General features: G+C 53.3%; 1 protein-coding gene across 3 annotated transcripts in view; it reads left to right on the forward strand.

The window, feature by feature from the left end:
- Tmem63a (transmembrane protein 63A) overlaps positions 1-12,229 on the forward strand; it is a 32,185-nt gene that overhangs the window by 7,649 nt on the left and 12,307 nt on the right. The window contains exons 3-13 of one of the 3 annotated variants that reach the window (XM_020171504.2): positions 287-366; positions 3,232-3,298; positions 4,140-4,177; positions 5,870-6,012; positions 6,958-7,009; positions 7,389-7,497; positions 8,332-8,402; positions 10,321-10,401; positions 10,613-10,778; positions 10,858-10,991; positions 12,069-12,206. In XM_020171504.2, the coding sequence (XP_020027093.2) occupies positions 287-366; positions 3,232-3,298; positions 4,140-4,177; positions 5,870-6,012; positions 6,958-7,009; positions 7,389-7,497; positions 8,332-8,402; positions 10,321-10,401; positions 10,613-10,778; positions 10,858-10,991; positions 12,069-12,206 (1,079 nt within the window). Of the gene's footprint in view, positions 1-286; positions 367-3,231; positions 3,299-4,139; positions 4,178-5,869; positions 6,013-6,957; positions 7,010-7,388; positions 7,498-8,331; positions 8,403-10,320; positions 10,402-10,612; positions 10,779-10,857; positions 10,996-12,068; positions 12,207-12,229 lie in introns of those variants that run through there. The other 2 variants (XM_074048852.1, XM_074048853.1) reach the window with 2 other exon arrangements.

Genomic DNA, 12,229 nt, shown 5'->3' on the forward strand with positions numbered 1-12,229 from the left:
GGTGCCTCTCTGGGCCTGGATGATTTCCTTCTAACCCTGTAAAGGCATCCAGTGTGCTATTTTCTTTTTTGAAATTTTATCATTTTTACATTTACTTACATGTGTATACATTATTTGGGCCACCTCCCCTTCCCCCTCCTCTCCCTTTTGGGTCTCCACCACTTTCCCTCTCCCACCCCTCCCCTCCCCTCCCCCCTCCTCTCCCCTTCCAGTCTCCTCCACCTCCTCTCCCTCCACCCCCCCTCCCTTCTCTCCCCCCCTTAATTGGTTTCTTTTCTACTTTTAGCTACTAATCTTGGTGTTTTCCATCATAAGAAGAAGATTCTGGGATTATGGGCGCATTGCCCTGGTGTCAGAAGCAGACAGGTAAAAAACCATCTCACCTAGACTGTGTGTGTGTGTGCATGAGGGTTTTGTGTGTACATGTATGTGTGCATGTATATGTCGATATGCCTGTGGACATATACACGTGTGTGCATGTGTATGTGTGAATGTGTATGTTTGTGTGTGTACGAGTATGTGCACACATATGTATGCATGTATGTATGTGCACCCGTGTGTAAGTGCACACACATGCATGTGTGTATCTGTATAGATGTATGTTGATCTGTGTGTACACATGTGTGTGCATGTGTGTATTTCTGCATGCATGTGTACAAATATATGCACATGTATATGTGTGTGCATATCCATGTGCCTGTAAGTATACATGTGTGTATGTATATACATACACACGTGCATGTGTTTGTGCATATATATGTCCATGTGCTATGTGCACACGTGTATATGTATGTACATGTGTGCATAGGGTGTGCATGTGTGTATATACATCTGGGGGTGTCTGCATGTATGTCTGTGTATATGCATGCATGTGTATACGTGTGGGTGTGCAGACATGTGTGTGTACACATGCACACGTGTTCGCATGAGCACAAGCACATGTGTGTGTCTTTGGAGCCAGCAGCACCCACATGTGATTCTGATGTCAGGTCATGTTTTCTGAGTGTCTGCCAGGCCTGTACCAAAGCCGTGTTCCCTGCTCGTTACCACAGACCCACCAGGGCCTTGCCACACAGGATCTGTGCTCACAGGAAGCCACAGCTCAGGGGCCCCCTCTCCTGGGACTGGGCTGGGACAGGAAGTGGTCGGCCTCTGGCTGTGCAGGAACTCGCTGCCTTCAGGGCTCTTGTCATTGGCTGAGAGGGAGTCCATCTGCTTTCTTTCTCACCCTGCATATTTTTAGGGTACAGTCTTTGAAACTGACTAGCTTGGACCAGGCTGACTGAGCAAAGCTGTCGGGAAGCTGCCTGCCCTGCTTCTGTGTCAAGGCCAGCTTTGGATGAGCCTGTTTCAGAACCCAGGCCCCAGGATGAGCCCGTTTCAGAACACGGGCCCCAGCCAGGCTTCAGGCCCTTGCGGTTCCACCAGGGCTGCACATCTCTGAACACCTCATTTGAAGGGTGGAGATAATTCTAGAACTGGACTGTCCAGCTGTAGCTGGCTGCTGCATGCCTTGGATCCGTGTCAGGTGCAGCAGCAGCCACCCAGAGTCTCCTGTGTCCACTCTCAGGCTCAGATTGATGTGAGGGCTGGAGGGAGGGCGTCTTCTTTCTGCGTGTGCACCTTCGTTCCCACATCTCTGCTCTGGCATCTGCACAAGCCAAGACAATGACCTTGGACTACCAGGTAGAAGCTTGTGGGATATGTGATGCCTTCACAGAGAGGGGCTGTGTGTACAGTAGGAAAGAACATGAGGAAAGAACACTTGCCCATGTGATCCTGGGCAAGTCCCCAGGCTGACTGGTGTCTGTCTCCTGTCCTGTCTTCCCCAGTGTGGCTGTGAGGTCAGATGACACAGTGTCTGTGTCAGTGCTTTGAAAGTTAAGTTTCATAATAACTTACAGTGCTGGCAGTGGGACGAGAGGCCAGGAGTAGGGAGAAGCAGAAGTTCCCATCTTGCAGGCACCTCCCATCCAGAGCACACAGGGTGTTTTATGGGGGACTCAGAAGAAAGACTCAGTTGAAATGCCTCACTATAAAACATCCTTGTCCATCAGCTCTGAACCGGACTGTCCAGCTGTAGCTCTGATCTCCAGAGTTTGGGTGATCTTACTATTAGGGGGTCACAGTTTAATTGGTAGCATAAATCGTTGTACACCTGACAGCCAGTTGTGGCTTAGATTTGATAAAATGCAGCGTTGTTTTTAAAGTGGCCCCCTTCCAGTGCCAAGGCCTTGAGAGAAGCTTGTATTCTCACTTCTCCTCGCTACCTCCCTGGGGCAGGGGTGGGGTGGGGTGGGGTAATTCGTGCACACACTGCCTTCTGTGGAGGTGATGACTGTTTCTCAGGTTCCCTCTCTGGAACTGAACCCTGATCCTCTGTCACTTCTGGTCCCAAGGTAGAATAAAATACAGTTTTTATTCCCAATTTTATTTGCTATACTATGAATTACACTGTAGTTGGGCACCAGTGGCTCATACCTGTAACCCTAGCTACTTGGAAAGCTAAGATCAGGAGGATTGAGGTTCGAGGTTAACCCAGGCAAATAGTTTGTGGAGACTCCATCTCCAAAAATAACCAGGGCAAAATGGCCTGGAAGTATGGCTCAGGCAGTAGAATGCCTGCTTTGTAAGCATGAAGTACTGAATTCAAGTCGCAGTCCCACCAGAAAAAAAATCGCAAACAGCCAACACTTTTTGTTTTTTTCCAGTGCTGGGGGTTGAACCCAGGGCCTTAAGCTTGCTAGGCAAGTGCTCTACCGCTTAAGCCCTACCCCTGGCCCCTGGCCCCCCTTTATTTATTTATTTTTTTTGTTTTTGCATTTTGTTTTTAGCACAGGATCTTACTAACTGCCCAGGCTGGCCTTGAATTTGAGATCCTCCTGCCTCTACCTCCCAAGTGCTGGGATCACAGACTTCGCCACCATGCCCAGCAATGGGCAGCACTGAACTCACTTTAGTGGCCAGTCCCAGTGCTGAGGATGGAGGCGTGGCACACAGAATGGGCGCCCGATGCCCTGACCTGTGTTGCCTGTCCTGTGCACGCAGAGTGTTATTCCATACCTGTGGGAGACACTGCCTGGTCTGTTTTTCCTAAGGATTTACGTCTGTCTCAGCCATGGAGAGCTTGTAATTTTGGTCTTGGACTCGAAGTTTAGGTAACCAAATACTGGACATAATTTTTTGGCTTGTTTTTGGAGTAATTGACATTTTTACCTTTTGTGTGTCTAGCGAGCTGAGATTCCAGAGACTGTCATCGACTTCTTCCTCAGGGCAACAAGACTTTGAAAATGAGCTGGTTGGTATCCGAGGGACTGTGCGGTTGTGGCCGGGGGTGGGCATGGGGACCCACAATTGTGACTGATGTGGTCAGGCAGCTGCAGTCCTGGTTCAGCAGCTAGTGCTGCAGTGGCCCTCGTGTGGCCAGTGCCGTGTGCACAAAGGCTCCTGAGTGGGAAGCCCCACGTGGCGATGGCACCTGCAGACTCATTGCCTCACAGGCAGAAAGGGCTGTTCATCCCCCTGGCTTGTCTCTTACACATATGGCTTCATGTGACAGTTAATGATTGACCTGTCTGCTAGGTTTTGAGACAAGTGTGGGCCTTATGTAGCCCTCGCCCTGCCCTGGGTACCTAGTAGACACTGACATGTCATTGAAGGAAAAATGAACAAATATTTGACTTTTCCGGCTGGTAACAGCCCAGCTTGAGGGAAATAGTAAGTTTCAAAGACGTGAAAAGTCATAAAACCTATGTGCACTCCTTTGCCTCTCCGACGCCACCCAGGGCACTGCCCAGTTTATCAGGCTTGCCCCCGTCTTTTGTCCTTTTTCCCCTCGGTCACTTTGAAGCAGTTGAAGCCCGCATCTCAGTCTCCACAGCTGCCCAGTTCCGTGATCTGACCCTGCAGCCCCGTGTGCCACAGGTGTCAGAACTTGAGAGGTTTTAGGGTGAATTCCAGGCCTGGGTGCACCTTGCAAAGGACTGCGAGCACACTGACTGTCATGCTTGCTGAGCGTGGGACAAAAGTACTGTTTTTCTATAGTAGGAAATTAAATGGTTTTTAATCTCAAAGATGATGATTGCATTGGCCTCCCAAAGACAGCGCTGGATGCTAATTTCTGCTCGCTCTGTTTCCAGGGTTGCTGCCCCTGGCTGACTGCCATCTTCCGTCTGCAGTGAGTGCTGGCAGTGGGGTGGGGGATGGAGACACCAGTAGGGCAGGTGGCTTTGTACCTTTGTGTGGTTGCTGGGCTAGTCAGGAGGAAAGGGCTGAGATGCTTGATGCAGAGACAGCATCACTTTCAGTTCAGCTCTGAAGTACATTAGGTCATTAGAATTGGGCCGGGGGTTTTCTTCACCCCTCTGTAGTTGGGTAACCATGGTAATTCATCGATCCTAGTGCCGCCTCTTCTTCTGTATGTCAGCATCTCCGAAAGGGGGTGCACTGCACAGCGAGAGCTTATGGTAGCTCAGGTGGCAGCACTTTCTTGTTGGTGTGTGCACACTGGGAAAATGGCTTCATGGACTCCATGCATACAGCAGCAGGCGGCAGGGCCAAGGTCCTCCAGCCCCTGACTCCTGGCTCCTTCTAGCATGTGAAAGGTGACCAGCCAGGTCACCAGGCACCTGCCCCAAGTTTTGAAAAAAGAAAACTCTTAACCAAGTGAGCTGAATAATTCTATCTTCCACTTTTCATTCAGTGAAATGTAAGTCTGCCCAGCAGAATAATTCCTGCCTAAAGCAAAAACAAAAGAAAACCCAGAAAGCTTTAATTGCCTTGTGCAATGCTATGAAAAAAAAGAACGTCTTGGAGTTGATGAAATGCAGTGATGTTAGGCCAGTGAGTTCCTCTCCCAGGCCTTAGTTTCCCCAGCTGAGGTTGGTGGGAGTTGTGCCCAGAGGAGCTGGCAGGAGGCAGAGCCAGTGAACGTTGGCCTAGAGCAGGAGGAAGAAGGAAGGGGCAGATTTGGAGGCGAAGAGACATGGCTCATTGTAAGGCCTGGTGCTAGAACAGGTCGTGGGGCGCAGCTGCTCTCACAAGCATGTTTGTGAGCATCTTCTGGGGGCCCGACCCAGCATTCAGTGCTCGATGCCCAGTGTGTCCTTGAGCCCTGCTAGGTGGGTGAAGTGAGTAGTGGGCACTTTTCCCTGGTCAGGACTTAGGCTCAGGTAAGCCGTGGGACCTGCTCCCAGACAGGCGGCTGAGGTGATCTGCCGTGGTCTGCTGGGCTGTGAGGCCTGTGCTGCTGTCCTGCACAGCTGCCTGTTGGTGAGGCCAGGCTGGCTTCTCCAGTCTTCCAGTGCAGGATTTACCTGGCCTGCTGGGGCAGGAGCCACAGGTCCCTCCTGTCAAGAGAGTAGGAACGTGTGGATGGAACACCTTCCTCTCCCTCCGTGGCTAGGAAGTCTGGCTCTCTTGAGCCTGGAATTTTCTAGGTCTTCATTGAGTCAGAGCTTCTAAATGTAGCACTTTGGTGGGGGGTGGGGGTGGGGGGAGGATGAAGCAAGCAGCCTCCCTGCCTCTGGGGCCATGGCAGTGCGGTCAGATGAAATGAGACAGGGTGGGGTGCCCCTGAGCGCACTCCCACCACACACCTTGCCCCTGGCTGAACGGGGCAGACGTTTCCAGCCATGTAAGTGGAGTGGTGGCAGGTCCTTCCCGAGAGTCTCGTGTGGGACCATGGAGCTCACATCATGGCTCTGCTGGCACAAGACGTGTGACCCTGAGGGCTGCTGGGTTTTTCTGGACATTGTAGTCCCAGGTCGAGAAGCGAGGGGGTTGACAGCACACCCTAGCGGGACAGTTGTGAGGGTCACTCCGGGGAGGCCTGCGGAGTGCTTGCTAAGACCGTGCCTGTCCCGGCCAGTGATGACCAGATCCTGGAGTGGTGTGGGGAGGACGCCATCCACTACCTGTCCTTCCAGAGACACATCATCTTCCTCCTGGTGGCGGTCAGCTTCGTGTCCCTGTGTGTCATCCTGCCTGTCAACCTCTCAGGAGACCTGCTGGGTAAGGCCCTTCCTGTCATGGTCTGGGTTGGGACAGGGCAGAGCAGAGCCCTGGAGAAGGGGCTCATTGTGGTCCACCAGAGCCCAGGTAGTCAGTCCCCATCTCACTGGATGACTGAATAAAAGTCTCGGGTAACTTCTGGGAATTTTCCATCTGAGTAAATCTGGAAGAGAATCATCTAGTCCATGTGTGGGGCGACTCAGGACCTAATGTCAGTTTCTGGTGCTGTCTAAATAGAGAGAAAACCACACAGGATTTATAGGTTTGGAGGATTTCAGGAAGAGGTGGTAGGTGTTTGCTGGCCTTGCACTCACACCCTCCTGCCTTAGCCTCCTGTGTGCCACCACACCTGCTTCCAAAACTGCTTTCCTTCCCTCACCCAAGTTGAGGTCACATTTCCGAGATCTGGAAGATGCCTGTGATTCAGTCACAATCGGTGTGGAATTTTATCTCGCCAGCTTCCAAAATGCCATCACAGACGGGCATTGGCGGCTCACACCTGTAATCTTAGCTACTTAGGAGGCTGAGATCGGGAGGATAGAGGTTTGAGGTCAGTGTGGTCAAATAGTTCACAAGCCCCTATCTCCAAAATAACCAGAGCAAAATGAACTGGAGGTGTGGCTCAAGCAAAGGGCACCTGCTTTGCGAGTGAAAAGCTCTCTACTTGTGACACGAGTGATTCCAGCACAAGCTTTGGTAACAGCTTAGGATGCATCTGGTTTTCCTCAAAGCATCTCAAAGCACATCTAAAAGCAACACGAGTTAAATTCTGACTTCCCACATGGTGGATTGCAGTGAGCTGTCAGGGAGCACCCTGGAGCGGAGGAGGCCCTGGTTACTGGAGTGTCCAGCTGCCTCTGTACTTTGTGCTCTGCCTTCCCAGAGGTTATGTCCCCTCCTACCTTCCATTGGTCACCCTGGAACTATCTCTGTGCTTCTCTGCAGACAAAGACCCTTACAGCTTTGGGAGAACGACGATAGCAAACTTGCAGACCAAGTGAGTATGGAGGCCGAGGAGGGTAAGGGTGCTGACCACGGAGGAGGCAGAGCCAGAGCTCAGGGTGGGCCAGAGGGAGCCCCACACAGTCAGGCTAACGTCTGAAGACAGGTGCGGCTGCTGTGTTGTGGGACTGTGCGTATGAGCTTGTTTGTGAAACATGGGGGTCTAGGGGGGCTTGGAGTTCATCTGTCAGGACAGGGACAGGGACCTCTCTAGGTATTCACCATGGGCTGAGGGACACTACCCATGTGGCCTCTGTTGTGACGAAGCCACTGGCCTTTGGCTCAGTGCCCACTGAGGGTACCCAGCCCAGCCCTGAGCCCAAGCCCCAGCCCCTTGCCTGGGAGTGCCCCTGATGACAGGTGTGTCCCCTCAGCAATGACCTCCTGTGGCTGCACACCATCTTCTCTGTCGTTTACCTTCTCCTCACCGTGGGCTTCATGTGGCACCACACCAAGTCCATCAGGTACAAAGAGGAGAACCTGGTGAGTGAGGTTGGCCCGGGACATGTGCTGGGAGGACTTGGGTAGGAGCTGGAGGGGACCGGCCACCTGGGCTCATGCCACAGGACCACAGCAGCAGAGCGCTCAGGGAGGCGCCTCTGGGATCTGGCCTGCACGTTTCTGTTCTCATGCGACACTTTTACATTTTCTTGGTGGATTGTTTTACAACTTGGATATTTTTCCCTTCATTCTGCCAACTTGTTCTCTGATCTGTGGGTTTGGAGCTTGTAGGTACTGATGCTAAGTAAAGAAGTAAGCCAGGCATGGTGGTGCAGGCCTGGAAGTGGGGGCAGGAGGATTGTGAGTTCGGGTCCAGCCCGGGCTGTATATCAAAACCTTGTCTCAAAACAAAATGTAAAACAAAACCAAAGAAACAGGTTGAGGGCTGGTGTGTAGCTCAGTGGTAGAATTTTGCCTGGCTTGGCTGGCAGGTACTGAATTTGCTCCCCAGCACTACAAATCAGTCAGTCAGTTGAAAAAGCTCAGGTTGAGGGCAGCCCTCCTTCCTGTGACTAGGTTCCAGGACCAGGTCCTCCTCTGCTCTGCTGTGATCCAGTTTTCACCACTTCTCTGGGCTCCTCTGTGTCCTGCCCTGCAAAGGAGGCCCACAGACTTGCTTTGGAAATGGGTTCTTCTGTAGCCTTTGCAAGAAGATGGCGTGTCAATAACATGCACCAGCTCATCAGGCCAAGGACAAGAAACCCAAGCATCCTCCTCTGTTGTTTTCTTTCTGGAAGCTTGAGCGAGGTGGGAACCTGGGCCCATCACAAACTGGCTCGCCTTGGTGACTGTTCTTCCTGATGTCTTCTCTGGCAGGTAAGACAGACCCTGTTCATCACAGGAATCCCCAGAGATGCCAAGAGAGAGACCGTGGAGAGCCACTTCCGGTAAGCAGGGCCGGGGTGAGCATGCACCGAGCCCTCTCCAGGCGGGACCAGACCTCCAGAGGTCCTACTTGTGAGCACCTTAGCTGGACACTTTGCACCTTCCACTTGGGGATGCAGGTGATCTGAGAGGGACCGCCCTGCCCCGGTATCGAATGGCTGCTAGGTGTGCCTCTGCTGGTGCCGTGCAGTGTCCACTGCGAGCCACGGTGTGGGGGTTGGCGGGGGAGAGGGGATGGTTCAGCAGGGTCTGAGTGTCTGCTTTACCAAGGGGAGGTTCGTGAGCTAAGCTGAGATTCCTGGCTTGCTGGCTGTGCTGACCACTCGGCAGGTGTCTGTTGAGGGAGCTCGTGCTTGAGTGGAGCCTCTGCAGACAGCTCCCACCTGTGAAGGTGGAGGAAAGGCAGGACAGGGCTCGTGGGGGAGGGCAGCTGCAGGCCACAGGCTGTGGGGTGGCCCTGGGGCCGAGCTCTTAGTCTGTCTTCACTCCATGCGGGTGCAGCAGTCACCGAGTTGTAGCTTGACTGTAGGTGAACCTGTGCTATTTGTGAAGGCACTTGCTAAGCGAGTTATTAACAGAAAGTGAATCGGAGATGAATGTCTACGCCAGTATTTTAGAAATGTTCACATGTGTGCATTTATATAATATTCACTCAATACCGGAATCATTTTTCTCTGTTCCTTGAAACAACTCCCAACGTTGTCTGCTGACTCACATTTGGAAACAGGGCTTTTTCACCTATATGCTTAAAGAGGAGGAAGAGTCCCCTCCTGCTGGAGCAGACATCTTGCCTCTCACACTGCCCACTTCGTCAGCCTCCACGGGGGTGGACGTGTGAATTTTCCTCGTAGCAGTGACACCCACACTGGGAGTCTCTTCCTCAAGCTTTTTTTTTTTTTTTTTCAGTGCTAGGGATGAATCTCAGGGCCTCACATTTCCTAGGCAAGTGCTCTACCACTGAGTCACGCCCCCAGCCCTTCTCAAAGCTTAATGGGACCTGAAATTGTCCTGCTGATTGGATAACTGACACACCTACGGGCGTTTCTCTCACTACAATCTAGGCTTCTGCAGGCACTGTTCAAAGCACCCTGGGAGTCCCTGGGAATCTTACATTTGGTTTTGTTTGTAGGGGGATGGGGCACTGTGTGGTGGCTGAGGGCCTTGACCTTGCAGCTGGGCTGCTGGACTCAGCTTCTTGCTCAGACTCTCACTAGCGGTGTGACCTTGGGCACAAGCCATTTAACCTTCGTTTTCTCGTCTGTACGATGGGGCCAAACCTACAGTGTGCATGTGTTTGCTGGCTATTAATGTGTATAGACACTTTTGGGGTGAGGGTCTTTTGCTTTCACCAGAGCCCCTGAAGCTCTGTGGCCTTCAAGACAGTTATGACGTGAGTAGGATTTTGGTGATGGCCCAGGGTACTGTCATATACAACAGGCCTCTCCTTTTGAGTGGTTACTGAGGATAAAGGACCTGCACGGGTGGGTTTTGCCCGCTGGGGGTGGAAGCCAGGGCCTTGCACATGCTAGGTAGGTGTTCTGCGCCGAGCCAGACCCCACACCTGATGTGTTCATTTTTCCCATGAGAAGTGTCAACTGATTGAGAGCCAGCAGGTATTAATTGTCAGTTTCAGGCACATCCTTCATGCTATTAAAAACCACCTCTGCAGATGGGAGAGCACTTGTCTACTTGTCTAGCTGCACAAGGCCCTGTGTTCAATCCTCAGCACTGCAAAAAAAAAAAAAAAAAGTCTGTATTAAACTTGTGAATCCCCTTTGGGGAGTAAAAGACAAAGAGAGAGGTCTTTGCTGGCACAGAGCCGAGTGTCACTGGTCCTTTGGAGACGGGTCAGGCGACATCTTCCCTCCAGGGCTGTCTCTCTTTCAATGGCTTCTTTTGCCCTGGCCCTGCTGGCCACAGGGATGCGTACCTCACCTGTGAGGTGGCAGATGTCCAGCTGTGCTACAACGTGGCCGAGCTTATCCACCTGTGCAGGGAGAGGTAAGGAGTGGTGGTCATGCCCTGGTTCAGCTGGCCTGGAGTTCTCTAACCCCTTGCCCCTGAGATGCCCACCTGCTTCTCACCAGCGCAATACCCCTCAGCTGGGTAGGGAGGGGGTGGCCCTGCCTGTCCCTTCCTGGTTCGCAAAACTGGGCTCCCCGTTCTCTGCTCGTGACCGATGGTTGATCATGGCATGGAGCCTGTGTCACAGGCTCCTGCCTGTCTGTGCCCTGTCCCACTCTCACCTGTCCAGAAAGAAGGCTGAGAAGAGCCTGACCTATTACACAAACCTTCGGGTAAAGACGGGTGGGCCGACGCTCATCAACCCCAAGCCCTGTGGTCAGTTCTGCTGCTTTGAAGTGCGGGGTTGTGAGCGGGTGAGTGGAGGAGCGCCCCACAGCCCTGGCCCAGGGGGCCCTGAGGTCATGTCACCTGAGGGGATATGTCTTCTGGCAGGAGGACGCCATCTCTTACTACACCCGCATGAATGACAGGCTGCTGGAGAAGATCACGGAAGAGGAGTGCCGGGTCCGGGATCAGCCCTTGGGAATGGCCTTCGTCACCTTCCGGGAGAAGGCCATGGCCACCTAGTGAGTGTGGTGACTCCCTGTCCCTCTCTGGATACTTCTTGTCTCTCTTGTACAGAGGCACTGCTGCCACTCCTTCAGGGAGTGCATGCTTGTGTGGCAGCTGGTGACTCTAGCTGGCCCCTGCAGGGTGGACAGCCTGGCCCAGGTAGGACTCTCACCAGCTGGTAGGGATCTCACCAGCTGCTCGAGGGATCCGTCCCGCTAGCTCTGTGCTACGCATCCTGCTGGGCGGCGGGGATACTCCGGAACCACAGTCCCTTCGATCCTCGGGATAACGGGAAGCCCTGTGGGGCACACAGGGTGCATGCAGCTGTGGGAGCCTGGAGCTCTCCACTCACAAAGTGCTGTCATGCCCAGGCCTTGGTCTCCTGGTCCTGGGAGCAGCAGGGGTGGGTTTGGGAGAGGGATGCAGAGAGGAGGAGGACACTTGTCCTGCTTCCCTTGACCTAGGCATCATGACACTGGGATCCATTCCTTGGACCTTACCCAGACCCAAGCATGGGAGGAGGCCAGTGGGGAGAGGAATGCTGTTCTGAGACAGGAGTCCAGGGGCCTGTAGGTTCTTTCTGGGAGGCCAAAGGGGAAAGAGTGATGTGCACTGAGAGGGGGAGGGTCCGGGTGGGAGTCCTGGCTGGGAGCTTAAGGAACAGGCAATCTGTGATGTGGCCTCATGCTGCTCCAGGCCTGGTAATGAAGGGAGGAAATGGGAAAGGGGAGCCCCTGGGCCAGCGGCAGGATCAGATCAGAGCTGCAGCAGGTGGCAGTGGTGGTGTGTGTGGTGACCCTTGGAGGAGGACCGTGTTGGGGCAGCACAGGAGCTAGAGTCAGACAGGTAGGGACGCAACACCCTAACCTTGTGGGACTCAGTTTCCTTACCTGTAAAATGGGATTGCAAGTCCCTTGCCTTCAGGGTTGTGGTAAGGATCGAACAGAATCCTCCAAGCTCAGCACTAATTACAGCAGGGTAGCAGTAGCGAAGCAGACAGCCTGTGCCATGAGGCTCCCACTTTCCCTGGGTCCCCGTTTGCCACACATGCAGGCGAGCCAGGCCCTGATTGTTTCTGCATTTCCTGGCAGCATCCTGAAAGACTTCAACGCCTGCAAGTGTCAGGGCCTTCGCTGCAGAGGCGAGCCCCAGCCCTCCTCCTACAGCAGGGAGCTCTGCATCTCCAAGTGGACTGTCACCTTTGCCACCTACCCTGAGGACATCTGCTGGTGAGCACCCCGCTGGGGAGGGG

Source organism: Castor canadensis, chromosome 11, assembly GCF_047511655.1.
Source record: "Castor canadensis chromosome 11, mCasCan1.hap1v2, whole genome shotgun sequence".
NCBI classification, from domain to species: Eukaryota; Metazoa; Chordata; class Mammalia; order Rodentia; family Castoridae; genus Castor; species Castor canadensis.